This window comes from Crocodylus siamensis, chromosome 13 (genome assembly GCF_052110815.1).
Source record: "Crocodylus siamensis isolate JL-2025a chromosome 13, ASM5211081v1, whole genome shotgun sequence".
In the NCBI taxonomy this organism is placed as follows: domain Eukaryota; kingdom Metazoa; phylum Chordata; order Crocodylia; family Crocodylidae; genus Crocodylus; species Crocodylus siamensis.
In genome coordinates, this window is record NC_143407.1 from 24,775,019 (window position 1) to 24,789,031 (window position 14,013).

General features: G+C 47.4%; 1 protein-coding gene across 1 annotated transcript; it reads right to left on the reverse strand.

The window, feature by feature from the left end:
• Positions 1–5,155: 5,155 nt before the first annotated feature.
• RFC2 (replication factor C subunit 2) lies at positions 5,156–13,504 on the reverse strand. Its single transcript, XM_090026077.1, has 11 exons — positions 13,375–13,504; positions 13,195–13,264; positions 12,321–12,362; positions 11,846–11,952; positions 11,111–11,212; positions 10,350–10,450; positions 9,125–9,282; positions 8,712–8,777; positions 8,016–8,096; positions 6,379–6,492; positions 5,156–5,473 (listed from the first exon to the last, which is right to left on the reverse strand). The coding sequence occupies exons 1-11, from the start codon at positions 13,431–13,433 to the stop codon at positions 5,363–5,365; spliced, it is 1,011 nt and encodes a 336-aa protein (XP_089882203.1). The 5' UTR covers positions 13,434–13,504; the 3' UTR covers positions 5,156–5,362.
• Between the last annotated feature and the right edge of the window lie 509 nt (positions 13,505–14,013).

The following is a 14,013-nucleotide window of genomic DNA, read 5'->3' on the forward strand; positions in this document are numbered from 1 at the left end:
ATTTACAGGTTGTTTCTATCATACCTACAGCCTAAGTTACTAAAGTTTAAAGGTGCGCAAGGACATTATGAAGCCCCTGTATTATAAAAGCCTCTGTGCGTCTAATGCTTTATTTGCACTCTGATTGACTGATGGAAATAACTAGAGTATGAATACAGCATTTGGACAGGAGGTGGCAACGTGGCAGAGCGCTGCCATGATGATGGGGACACGGGATGGTGACGGTGGGGGAGAGGGTCTGGCCCCAACGGGGGTGGGGGGCAGACACAGGCCTCTGTCCCCACCTGCTCCCCCTGCCAGTCATTCGTGATGGGTACTTGGCTAGTGCATTCATATTCTCCACGCAGCCCCAGGACCTGGAGCTGTACTTTCCTGTAATGAAATCTGCAAGTTTGCGAGCAGGTAGCCGTTTGGCTGTGTGATACCACTTGCATGCTGAGAGTAGAGCACGTCTATGATGCTACTACAGCCGTCTTAAGGGGTTGGTGGTGAATTTTCATCCTTGCAAGAGTGAGAGAGGGGACCTCATTTAGGTAATAAACTAGTAAAGGGTCATTAGAACAGCAAGCTACCAGAGGTGAATCTCTCAACACCCTCCGCTGTTTCGGGAAACTGGTTCTCAAAGCACTTCAGCTTCGCTGTGAGCCTGTTGTCTCTGTGTAGTAAAGAGATGGCCTATACCTCCAAGTCCCCTACTTCTGGTACAAGCGAGTAGCACTGACATGGTAAAGAACATATTGGAGCTGAAGGTACGGATGAACAGACCTTTCTCTTCGAAGTGGAGGGGTTCTGAGTTGACAGGCTCTAATCCCTCTGTGGAGGTTATATTTTAAGCTTTTTGTGTGGATTTAAAACTGGATTTGTGTCCTTTAAAACACACAAGCAACAGCTACTTGTGCTATCTGCCAGCAGCAGACTTTTTGGTATGTGACAGGAGTTGGGGAAACCTTGGCCTGTTAGTGGAAGAGGCAGTTTATTCCTTCACTCCTACATCAAAAAGCTATAATGCAGGAGGCTGAACCGAATCCATCCTGCTGGTCTAGCCGGATGCATTGTGCTGGTTACAGAACATGACTGCCCGTCTCAGGCCTCACGGTTGCTAGGTTGAAGTGCCAGCATCCGGCGCTTTTCCAAAACGGTCTTCCTTTTGCGGTTGCTGTGCAAAAGGCCGTGTCAATGAAGGGAACTGAAAAGGTATAGGGAAAAATGGGACTGACCAGAGCTGAGAGGTGCAATATTTGCCTTTTGTACCCACGCTGGCCCATAGTGCGGGCAAAGTCTGGCCTCCAGGCTAGATTTGGTCCACACCAGACTCCACTTCCCAGCAGCCCCTGCCTACATCACTATGGCTGATTTCCATGGAGACCTGCCCAAGCAGTGCTGGCAGGGCATGCTGCTGTGGGGTTGGGGCTGGGATTTTGTGGCCCAGAGCTAGATCAAAGCTATGATCTGCTGCCTGCGTGCCCCTGCCCCTGCCCCGGCCCTGGGTATGTGGGCAGTGGACCCTGGCTCTGCCCCAGCTCTGGACCATGCAGTTAGTGCTTCAAAATCCTGGCGGCAGCCCCAGAGCAGCTGTGCCCCTGCTTGGATGGGTCTCCATGGAAACTCCAGCCCCATAGGCTCACCCCTCCTCCTGTCACCATGGAAACTGGCTGCAGTAATAGGGACAGGGGCTGCTGGGAAATGGAGTCCAGCTGCTGGCTGGATTTGCTTGCCATTTTGCCAACCCCTGGTCTAGGTCCACGCTGAATGTACCACTTGAAGCTGTAGAGTGAATGCACAAGCAGCACACAGATCTTGTACTGGCTTCCTTTGAAAAAGCAGCTTTCATTCAAAGGATTATGCAGGAAAGCAGAAGCAAGCACTATACTTGCCAAGTGCTGAGTGTCATAGGGCTAGGGTGGCCATTCATCTGGTTTTATAGAAGACAGTCTGTTTTTCTGGTCCTGTATGATGAAACCAGACCCCTTTATGTCCTCTATTTTTCACCACTCTGCACTGACACTGCTGCGGCTGCCTGTGGGAGCTTGCCATGCCCCCCACCCACCCCCAGCCTCAGGAGGCATGCAACAGTCACGGTGAACTAAATGCAACTGTCCTCTCTTCTTGAGGTACCTCAATAGCTACCCTACATGGGGCACCCAATCCAAAACATTATAGTAACTAGTGATCCTGGGTACCCAGTTGGCAAGCTGAAGAAGGGGAGGTTTGTATGTGCTGTATAACGCTGCAAGGCACTGAGATCAGTAGTCCCTTTTAACAATGGTAGCCTTTCCTGTCAGAAAACAGTTGGCTTGATGCTTGTTTCATTCTGATCGAATAGCTAGAGCAGGGTTTGTCAACCAGGGGTAGGTGTACCCCTTGGGGGTACTTGGGAAGGTCCTAGGGGGGTGGTATGTGTGGGTGGCAGGGTGCAGAGCGCTATCACCCTGCACTGCTACCTCCCAGGAGCCAGGACCAGGGCAGGGTGAGGGCAGCGGTGCCCCTCTGTGTACTGCATGGGGCAGCCACCTCTGCTGCCACTCCACGTTCAGTTGTACATCCCCCACCCCCCAGTGAATACCTCCCCAGCTGCTGGGAGCACACGCATTAAAAAAAGTTTGAAAACGCCTGAACTACAGGAAGACGTTGAGCTGCTTAGAGCAAGGTTGGGTTGGAGTGGGGGTGTAGCTGTGATGGGCCAGGAAATACGTGAGCAAGCCCTTGTTTCTTGCATGGAGAAATATTTTACAGCAGTAAAAGGTGCCTGGTGCACAGCAACATACCATTAATCCGGTATGAACTTTTGAGTGCATTTTAGGTATATGAAAAGCTGAAGCAATATATTTATTGTGCATTGCTAAGCAGGGAGGTGGATAAATCAATACTTTTTGCTGCCTATATGGAAAAAGAGGCTTCTGTTGCCAAGCCAGGAGCTCAGAGGTGTAGAACAGAAGTTGCACGTTTTCCTGGTTAAAGCCAAAGCCGTGGATTCTATTGCACCACCTGCTCCTTACACACTAAAGGCAAATTCCCACCATCCTGTGGGCTTATAGTCATTCTCTAAAGAGGGGTAAATTCTTGCCTAACTTAAAACTGCATGTGGGGCACTTTTCACTCTGTGATCTCACTGCCTTGGAAGAAGTCCAGGACATATTACTGGAACTATTGAAACTCAACAGACTCATTTTTAAATGTTGTCATTCCCACTCTGCATTTCTATCACTGAGCAATAAAGTGTCTAGGTGCGCAGGGCATTTTGGCCATGCATAGTCTCAGCTAACAGGAAGTGATGACATAATGCTGTAAGTGGAAGTAAATTCATCCTCCCACCTCCTTTTGCCTCGCTTGCAATGGGAAGGCATCCTGGTAAGCCACTGCCATTCTTCAATTCAAGTGTGCTGCGTTAGCACAGCCTGTGTCAACATTGTTAAAAGCTGGGGTGCACTGCAGCCTGAAGGTGGGAGGGAAATGAAGAGACACAAGCCAGCAAACTGAAAAAGCTGAGGCAATGACCAGAAAACTGCAGTCCTAGAAACACTGAAATGGATGGGCCTTTGTTCCACTGAAGAATATGAGTGATGAGGAGCTTGTCAAGGGCAGGGAGGAGTGAGCGACTTGGAAGTGCCAGTGGGGCATCCCACCATGATCAGACTGTTGCAAGGCTGGGGGGAGGTTATGTTTCAACAGCTGTGCTTATTACTAGAAACTGAGGGTGCTTGGGGCCAAAGCAGTAGCACTGAGGGGCTGGCCTAGATGGACAGAGGCTTCATAAGTGCTTCGCCTTTTGTTTATGAGCTTGTCACGTGAATACGGCCAGCACTTTGAAATCAAGACTGATGCTGTACTTCTACAGGACCCAGCAGAATGCTCCCCTAATCCCACATGAATCGTACATAAAAGACTTATTCCACTGAATGGCAACCAGGAATACGAGCTAATCATATACGCTTAGGTAGAGATTTAATGACAATGGAACAACAACATTTTCTGAGTACCACTCACCTGCCTATAGTGCTGTCTCCCTTTGCCTTGCTCTCCCTTCTAGGCAAAATGAACATAGTCTTTGGCTACTGATGGCCTCATCTACAGCATCCTTAGTCTTGACACTCTCTTCCACTATCTAACACTATTGTTCCACCCTGACAGCAGGGAACATGTTAGTTTGTCCCCTCATTTGGCCCACTGCCCCTTGAACTGTTTCCACCTGTGGCCAAGATGCAAGTCTTCTCTAACTGAGAGCCCCTGGTAGTAGCACTGCATCCAGCATGTCTATTTACATTTCCCTGATCACTGAGGAAATGCAACTTGTGGCCAAGTCAGGCAAGGCAATTTCCCCTCCCCCTACAAGTGAAGGGTGATATAATTAACAGCATCCAATTAGTGTGGCATCCTGCAAGTTCTGAATTTTAAGGTAAAAAGGTCATCTTAATTACATGAGTAGCTCCACTTCCAGATGCATTCACCTACAGGTGACAGTGGAATTCACTTTGTATTTCATATACTGTATGCTTAACTCTTAAAACAGCAGCTCTGTTTGAAGTGCTGGCTAACTACTTTCAAATAGCCATTTTCCCATCCTCATTCCTATCCTAGCTCTGTAGTGAATTCTTACTACAAGCAAGGGAAGAGGTGTTTCTCCACTCTCCCGATCAAACGTTAAGCCTGGTCTGTAACAACCAAAGGCAGTGATCAAATCTATAACCCAGTGTCACTTAACTACCAAAGCACGTCCATGTCACAAGCTGTATTTTCACTCTCAAAATGGAAAAGCGGAGGTAAATATTGCTGGCAGCATGCACGCATTCACTATGTTGTAGACATTACCGAGTGAGCCACAACAGTGACAGCACTGATGCCAGCACTTACCCAATAGGCCTTGGTCATCTAAAAAACCACATCTATGCCAAAGCGGAGCACTCGCCTTACACAACCCTCTCCTTCCTTGGCCTCAGTGGACCATTCAGGCATGGATGCTGTGAGACGTGAGACCCGTCTTGGAGGAAAGAGGCCGAGATCATCCCACTTTAAAGGTCGCTTTACAGCCACTGGCCATTAACACCTGGCCACTACAGCCTTGCACCCTTCCAAACAGGAGCTAGGAAGAAGCCTGACCTCTACATTTGGACTGTCCAATCCTACCCTTCACCTCCATTATACAACAGGGAACAGTTCCAAGAGGTTTTAATTTTTTTATTTAGTCCACAAAAAGGACAAGACACCTTAAAAAGAAGGCTGGCTCTCACTTTCAGGTTCAGCAAAAGCAAAAGGAGTAAATTCCCCTCATTCTGTGCTGGCAGTGTATATGTGGTGCCAGCCTTCTGGCAACTGCACACCTTGCATGCTACAACCTGGTAATGTAATTTCGGTCCATGGAAATCCTCTAACTGGCTTCCGGTGCAGCCGTCTTCTGACAGAGCCTGCCAAGCAGCCCAGCCATCTGCAGGAGGGAGTTCACCCCTTCCATGATCTTCATGTGAGTATATCCAATTTCCTGATGAGAAAAATACAGCCAGGGCACATCAGGCCTGGGCATTTCCTGCTCTTTCAGCAAAGGAGATAAGATGTAGCAAAGACTCTGGCTTGTCCTTTGTTTCCCTAGTAGCAAGATTGTCTCATCTACCTTCACCTGTTCTAGTCCATGCTTACAGAAGTCCCTGGTATTAAATATATATTTACCTAAAGCATACCTCACTCTTCAGGTCCAAAAGGCTGAAGCTACCTGAACTTAGAAACAATTTGTGTTTCAATGTTTGTGGGGCTAAACGAGGCCAGCCATTCCAAAGCAAGAGCATCTGAATATAGACCAGGTCAATATTGTTCTCCAACACCAGCACGTCTCCTATTCACCTTTAAGGGAGCAACATCCACCCAAGGGCAGGATTTAACCTTAAAAGACATGCTGGAGTGCAGACTTTTTACCTCTCCTGTTGGATCTCAATGCCATATAATTCTTGGTGACTGCAGCCTGAACATGTCTCTCTGGGCTTACTGCAAAAGCCACCTGAACTCCCTTTTGTGAGAGGGAAGCATGGCGTATTCTAGGACAAGGGGTTGAAATGGCTGTTGGGAGCTGAAGGGGATGAATCTTTGATTCAGTGGTTGACTGAAATTATTATACTGGTAACTTAGTGGAATCCATTTCTAGGACCCCCCGAGCTGCTGGAATTGGGTGTGTGTTTATTTTTAACTTTCAAGTCACCATTCTTAAAACAGACTAGCAGGCATCTGGCACAGAAGTCTACGGGAGGTAAAAAGAAGCTAACAGCGAGCCTTTGCACTCAGATCCAGCCAGCAAGTCTCAGAACAGGCTGGGGGGCTGCCCCTTCACTGGGAATCGCATCCTTTTTTGTTAAAAATATTCCCATGATTTGATGCGGTACCTGGTTTAGCACTCACCTTGATGAACTCCAGTTTCAGATACTCAGGCATTTGGAAGGTTTTGCACACTCTAAAGACGTTGCCAATGATATCCTCTGGCGAGTATCCAAGCCTCCACAAATGGGCAAGAATCTGGGGGGGGTGGGGAGAAGAAGTCTGATTTACTCTCCATAAGGTCATACAGGAACTGGTATTCACAATCAAGTTTCTCACCTGGTGAGACTGCACCTAGGATGCCTATACACTAATTAGAACATGCTGGAGCAGACTTGATTCATCACGTCTGCTGGAGCGTCAGCGTGTTGCAGTGTCATGTATATTCAGCATCCTGTCCCATGTTTCAAAATGGCAGCAGGGAGCACTTTAACTAAAACATGTCAAATGAGTTTTAGTTAGTGCCCTGCAGTTATTTTGAAATGTGGGACTCTGAATACATATGACACTTTGGCATTTTAATTACAGATGCTGTCCAGGCGCCGTTCTAATTAAAAAGCACCCTTTCCTTTCCCACCCACCCCACAGCAGGTGCATAGGCATCCCCAATGTTTTAGCAAGTGGTTGAATCTTGGGCCTGTTCTAACAAACAGGTTCCAAAATGATGATAATCACTAGTTTTCCTCATTCCAGCACCTTTTCCCCCCTTTACACATTACACTGATCAAAGGCAGGCAGACTGCTCCTTTGCAGTCAGTATCAACATACCCAATTACCAGCTAAAAGCAAATTTAATGTCTGTATCGAGCTACTTCCACCCAAACCATTAAGACAAACAAGAAACAAGCTTAATGTTCAGAGATGGGGGAGCAAATGTTTCGCTCCTGTTACCCAGAGTTGCTACACCTGCCATCTTGTGGTAAGCAGTCTACGCTGAAAGCCTTCCTGTTCACAGGCACACTTTAGAGGGTTGTTAGAATAATGTGGGGGGTGGTGCTGGGCTGTGCCACTGACTAGTTTCACAGACGTGGCATTTAGACCAGTCATACCATGAAGGCAGCATGCTAATAACTGCCTTGTGGCACATTTTCAAGTGCCAATAGATTTAAGTGGCGTTACAACTATTTGGGCCTCAATTTGTGGCTTTGTATTCAGTTTCACATTTAGGGCATTTGTACACATTTGTACACATTTAGGGCCTGCACTGCAACACTGGGCGCTTTGGCACACGCGGTTGTATAAGTGGCAACAATGCGCATTAGCGCTGAGAAAATGGTAGTGGTGCACTTTTGAACTAAGACACATCGGAGAAGTTTTGGTTCAAAAGCACATCGCTGCCACTTTCCACACTGACACGCGTTTTGCTGCTTATACAACTGCATGTGACATAGCACAGTGTGCATCAGCTCACGTGTGGAACAGACTCTGTTAATCGAGTCTGCTCCAACCTGCTGCATATCTGGTGCATCACGGGACAAAAAGGTATGTGTATAAATACCCTTAGATCCAGTTGGTAGCAGGGATGCCTTTCAGCGTAGAAGTCTGGACAGTACATGCATCCCTGTGCATTAAGCTTACTTGCATGAAAACATTTCAGTAGGAGGCTTTTTACCTTTGTCTTAGACAAGCAGCAAAGCAAAGTGGAAGTTTTGCACAAACAAAAACCCAACTGACCAACCAAACATGCTGTAGAGGAAGTGACTGAGAACAGACATCCAAACCTTGTATGCTTCATCGATGTTTGCATTCACACAGTGCTGTATCATTTCTTTCACCAGCAGAGGGTGTGGCTCATCACACACCTGTACCAAAAGAGGAATCAGGAGTTCAAGAGACTCCAATGCACGCTTTCCCTTCCTGCTCAGAAAAACCCAGAATAATTTTAAAAAGGCTTTTATTCAGCTCAAGTATCTCATCTGAGGGCACCATCTAATAAAGGCCCAACTCACTACTACTTTTAACTGACTGATATTTCTGATAATGTGACTTACCTAACACTATCAGACTTAATATCTTGGCCTGAAAAGAACCAACATATCACTAATGAACATTGTAACAGTCCTGGTAACAGTATACTCGAGACTTGCTTTCTGTTATAAAGCCAAAGATCTCAAAATTCAGCAAACATTCTGAAGTACCATATTCTTCTTACAGCATTAGTGGGGAAACTTTGTACTCTAGCCATCTTCTCAAACAGCGCATGCATTTATTTAACGTAGTTAATATTAGATATGCAAAACTACCTAAAAATCTGACAAAGGAATCTCAAAACTTGAGAGCGTCTGATGTGTCATAGCAGATTTCTACTGCCGTGTTCTACGTTGGTAGGATGGGTTGATATCAGATGCACAGTACATTTCCCTGCAGCATAGTCCCATTTGCATAGCAATGGTGAGCAATCACATGTAGCTACTAACCTTAAAAACATTCTCGCTGTTAATAAAGCCAAATCCGGAATAGGTGGACTGCAAGTTGTTTAAGGCCTGCAATTAGTAAGAACATTTCCATTACTTTGAGGTGTTCCACCTCTAGCCTGCCCCCTCCTCAGAGTCAAATACCGATTTATTTTTGGGGACAACTGCCACTGTTATGGGTAAACACCATGATTTGGACAAACTGTTTCCTCTGCAGGTCATCCTTCAGTTGCCACAAGTGAATTATCAAGGAGATTAGCTCAGTTCTCTAGTGGATCTAACCATGCAGGCTAGTGACCCGAGTACTGAAGATGACCTCAATTCTTTATTGACTGGAACCTAAAGCATACAAGGCCAAATTCAAAGTTTCATAGTTTCAGCAAGGAGGCCTATTTCTAACCGAGGTGTTTCTCTACCTGTCTCATATCTCCTTGTGCTGTGAATATAATGGCTTCCAGTCCATCATCTGCATATGGCACATTCTCTTTCTCTACAATTTTCATTAACCTGGCAAGGATCTGTGCATCCGTCAGCTTGGTGTAGCGCAGCACTGCACAGCGAGACTGGATCGGCTCTGAGGGAAGAGAGTCACACATTTAGGGGAAAGGTAGCTAGGAAGTTTCTGCCCAACCCCTCACTCCACTTCTCCTCGCAGGAAAATTTCCCTGATGTAGCTCAGCCCCAAGAAAGCTGGCAGGGAATGGTGTCTACTATGGCTTCTTCTAAGGCAAGTTTAAAACATCAGTTGTGATGCATCTGGCTTGTGACAAACTAATCTAAAAATTGAATTTTGTTCTGCTGGTCACCTGAAATGTTCGCAAGTGTCCAAAATGTGAAAGACCCTCACTTTTGTTTACCCTGTTATTTAATTGCCCCAGAAGAAGTTTAATAGTATCCTATACGGCCCAAAAGACAAATGTAATTAAACTTGTAACTCTGAAAACCTTGGTGTCACAGGAAATAGGACAATGAGAATAAGAAACAAAACAAACCAAGAAAAGGGTATATTTTACAAGAATATCCATCTAAATGTTGATACAATGTAATTCTGCTTTGCTAAGAAGGTTAAGAACATAACAAGTACAAACTGAGTCAGACCCACGGCCTATGTACCCGAGTAGCTTGTTTCTGGCTGCGGGAAGTAATAGATGTGTTGGAGGGAAACTATTTGAATGGGGCATATCTTGAGTGAGCCACCCCTCGTACCATCAGCCATCATTGGTTTAGGAATGTCAGATGACAAAATACTTTTAAATCTTTAGGGCAGTCGGTTAGAAATAAAATATCAGGGCAGAGATTGTACCCTAACCAGAGTGTGTTCACAGCTTTTGTTAATGTGGTGCCTCGTCTTTCAGACATGCTACATACCAGCTGCTTGTTGGAAAGCCCGACTTTTCTTCCTTTTTTTTTTTTTTTTTTTTTTTAAATGATCACATCAAGCTCCATAGTTCTTGACTAAAGCAACAAAAGGGAGAGGTTGGGGTTTCATGTTTATACTCTACAGCAAAGAACTTGGTGATTTAAATTGTGGAAAACTTTGATCTCCAAGCCCTATCATCACATGCTACATAGGAGGAAGTTAATGGTCAGCATGGAAGTAGTTTAAAAAGAGGACCATCTAAAGACCAGCAGCTTTTTTACCTATGATCTTATCAGAGGCGTTGCATGCCAGTGCAAAGCGAGTGGTTTTAGAATAAATTTCCATTGTTCTTCTCAAGGCTTGCTGGGCTCCATCTGTCATGCTGAGGAAAAAAAAAAAAAAGAGGCAGTTGGGGTCTATTTTACCCTTCACTGACTTCCAGTTGCAATCGAATTGCTTATACAGCCTTCAGAGTCTGTTTGTTAGCTCACACCTTGCAAACGATTTGGTCTTGTGGTTGGACAACATGTAAACTGATGTAGCTTTATCTAGACAATCAGACGTGACCAAGTCACCCTGCATTACAAGCAGAATACATACAACTGAAGCACAGCTTAAAGAAACCCATTCATGTTTAGAAGAACAATCATTTTTGGCCATAAACGGATAGGTACGAGTCTCCCTGGCAGCCAGCTTCATCCTTTGTTTCTAACAAAATGGTTCAAAGCTGCAATGACCCCCCTCTTTCCAGATGAGAGCTTAGAAATAGCCAGTAAATTGGATGCTATTTCACATCCCACTGAATCTTTAAGTGCTCCATTCAGATAGTCGCCATCTCCTCTGCAATAAGATGGCCCTGAGAGATGAGTCCTTTCAGACAACTGCTAAACAGACCATTATTCACAACAAATAATTTTTGAGAGGCCAATAAAAATATCATAAAAATATAAGGATGCTTGCAATAGGAACTCTGTATTTTAATGCAAGTCGAAATTCTGTAGAACACTTCCGAGGAGCTGAAATCAGGAGAAAAACACCGTACCTGTCGGCTTCATCCAGAATGATTATCTTATGCCGACCTTTTGGAAGCGTGACCTTCTGCTGAGCAAACATCTTAATTTTGTTCCTCACAACATCGATGCCCCTGAAACAATAATTAAAGCAGTTGAACGTTCACCCAGACTTGCTTCTGGCTTCCTACACCATTTAAGGAAACCAACTTGACAGACTCCTTTTCCCCGTCACTAACCAGGCGCTTTTGTCGGACAGAAAAATATCGAGTGATTTTTCTTGGAAACAAAATTACATTATCTTCCAGTGCTCAGTTTAGAGAGACAAGATTTATGGTTCGGCAGCTGCTCAATAATGAACATTAATAAAGGCAGCACAATATGCTGCACTCAGAATCATAGAGAAGCACGGCTGAAGGGGACCTCCAGAGACCATGTAGTCCAACTCCCTCCCTGCCCGTGGCAGGATCATCCCTATCCAAGCCATCCTGTGCGCTCACAGCACTCTCCATCCATCATCTTAAAACACCTGTGCATCTGAGGAAGCTCAGTGCTGCAACATCTCACTTTTAAGCATCTGATTTCCAAAGTAAAATACCGACCCCCTTGTTAAAGACATCTTCGTGCCTCAAGACGGGGTCCCATACAGCCACTATGCTGAATGGGGAGCAGTCAGGAGTTAAAGCAATGACTTGGGATAAAGGTGTCTTAGATCCCATCCCTTTCCAAGGTTTACGTGCCTTGATCAGGACTCTGCTTTCACTCACCTATCATTTGAGGCATTCAGTTCCAGAACAGCATCTTTTAATGCAGGACCGAGAAGTGCACGAGCCAAACAGAGGATACTGGTGGTCTTGCCGGTTCCTGGAGGACCCTGTGAAAAGCAATGGCTGATAAAGGTGACGCCTGAAAATGGTTGGATGGTCTCCATTAGCAGGAACAGGATCACAAGAATTGCCAAAGGGAAAAACTAGACTGGGAGGTCACCTACTCCAGGATCCTGTCTCCATCAACAGCAGTGAATAACAGGCATCTGGCAGCCAGGTGCCAGAATAATGCCCAGCAAGCTAGCTAAGGACACTGCTGACAGAAGAACAGATTAAAGACAAACTTCATCCTTGGCTATAGACTAAGCTCACTTGTTAACATCTTCAGCGCATCTGTACATCTAGTAAAAGACAATGTTTGACCAGAAAGCACAGCAAGAAGGAACAGGGTACGAGGCAAAAAACAAATACTTACGGCAATTATTATATTGGGTACATTTCCCTCCCTTGCAAAGACCTAGGGAGAGGACAGAATTGGTTACTTGCAAGGAAAAAAACCCCTTTGAAAATCTGTAGTTTTGATGTTCTCCTGTTTTTCAGGACAAGAACAAAGAACTCAGTTGTTACATCACTTCCCTGTTTCTTTCTCATTTTTTCCCTTCTTTCTTTCTTTCATCCTTTGTATGCCACATCCTGGAGTACTCATTTGGTCTGAGGCTGTTAGTACCCTTGCATTCATCTTTAAAGGGATGCTGACAGTCAGTCCCTAGCAAATCCACGACTAGGGGCTCTGCTACAGGTTCAAATTAAACCTGGATAGAAACCAGATATAGAGTGGTTACCGTTTTCAAGCACTAACTTTATAGCTGGTTCGCCTTTTTACAGCTAGACTGCCATTTTGACCGTGTCTGCGCGTGGCCGGTCTAAACTTATGGTGCGATTACCCAGCTAATCGTGTAGTGCATGTGAGGTGTAGCTCCTGCCCAAGCCCCCCACCCCGGGCTCCAGCCGCGCTTGTGGGTTTCCTCCTTTACGGTGGACACAGGGTCCTCGCTCAAACTCGGGACGAGCCGAACGACGCTTGCGGAAAGGTCCCCGTCACTCACCCGCGCGCTGGTTGGGTGCTTGGCTGAGCCGCCGGGCAAGGGCGACTGGCGTGTCGAGGTGGTTCGCTTTAAACCGCAGAGGCGCGGGGCTGTTTTATAGGCAGATCCCTTTGCCAGTTGATCCCACCTGAAATTGTGACCCAGCTACGCCCTTCCCCCGACTCCCAGCACCAAGGTGGATCAAGCGACCCCACCAAGTGAACCGGCAGTAGCTTGTCCCCATGGCTGCCGGCCCCCCCGCACCTGCAGGCGGCTCACGGTGTCCTCGTTGCCCACGATCTCCGCCAGCGTCTGCGGCCGGTACTTCTCCACCCTGCGGAGACAGCGCGGCCGGGTCAGGGCGGGCCCGGCCGGGTCAGGGCGGGCCCGGCCCGGCCTCCCCGCCCCGGCCGCCCCCGGGCCCGGCCCCGGCCCCGCGCTCACCAGGGCAGCTCGTAGTGGCCGCTGCCGGCGGGAGCGGGGCCGGCCTCGGCCGCCGCCATTCCCGCGCGCGTGGGCCCTTTCCCGCGCTGCGTCACGGGCGGGGCGGGGCTCCCGCCGAGAGGGGCGGGGCGTGAGAGGGGGTTCCTCTGACGCATGCGCGGCAGGTCGCTCGGCTTCCTGCGGGCCTGGGTGTGGCAGTGCGGCCTTGTGCGATGACCCTGAAATTGGGCACCCCCCCCCCGCCACACACAGCCTGTGGCATCTGCAGGCGGTCGCCAGTCACGGGGCAGCGCTCCCCACCCCCCTTGCCACCAACACCGCCTGTGCCCCCGCCCTCACCGCTGCTGCCACGGCCGCCTGCGCGTGGTCGCCGGGCCCCCCTCAGACAATTTTTTTTATACCAAAAATTCAATATATGCGAGGTGAATTCACTCTTCCGCGATGGGTACGGTGGAGGACCGCCCAAAACGTGGTCTCCGGCGTGGATGGGCCGTCGTGTGCGACACGTGTTGCTGTCCCCGGTACGGTGATGTGCTTGCTGTGTGTACTAGGCTGCTGTTGGCGAGTACCGAAATTGCCTTGTAAAAGCGGTAGAAATGGGCCTGGGGGTCAGCGCGGTCGAGGTCTTGGGACGTGTCG

Bases quoted from the DNA above. Each gene is read 5' to 3' on its own strand.
- RFC2 (XM_090026077.1), bottom strand. From the start codon at position 13,433: ATGGCGGCGGCCGAGGCCGGCCCCGCTCCCGCCGGCAGCGGCCACTAC. The intron at 11,213-11,845 runs GTGAGTGAAAGC...TTATTGTTTCAG, and splicing joins CTGAATGCCTCAAATGATAG to GGGCATCGATGTTGTGAGGA. The intron at 10,451-11,110 runs GTACGGTGTTTT...TTTTTTCCTCAG, and splicing joins ATTCTGGATGAAGCCGACAG to CATGACAGATGGAGCCCAGC.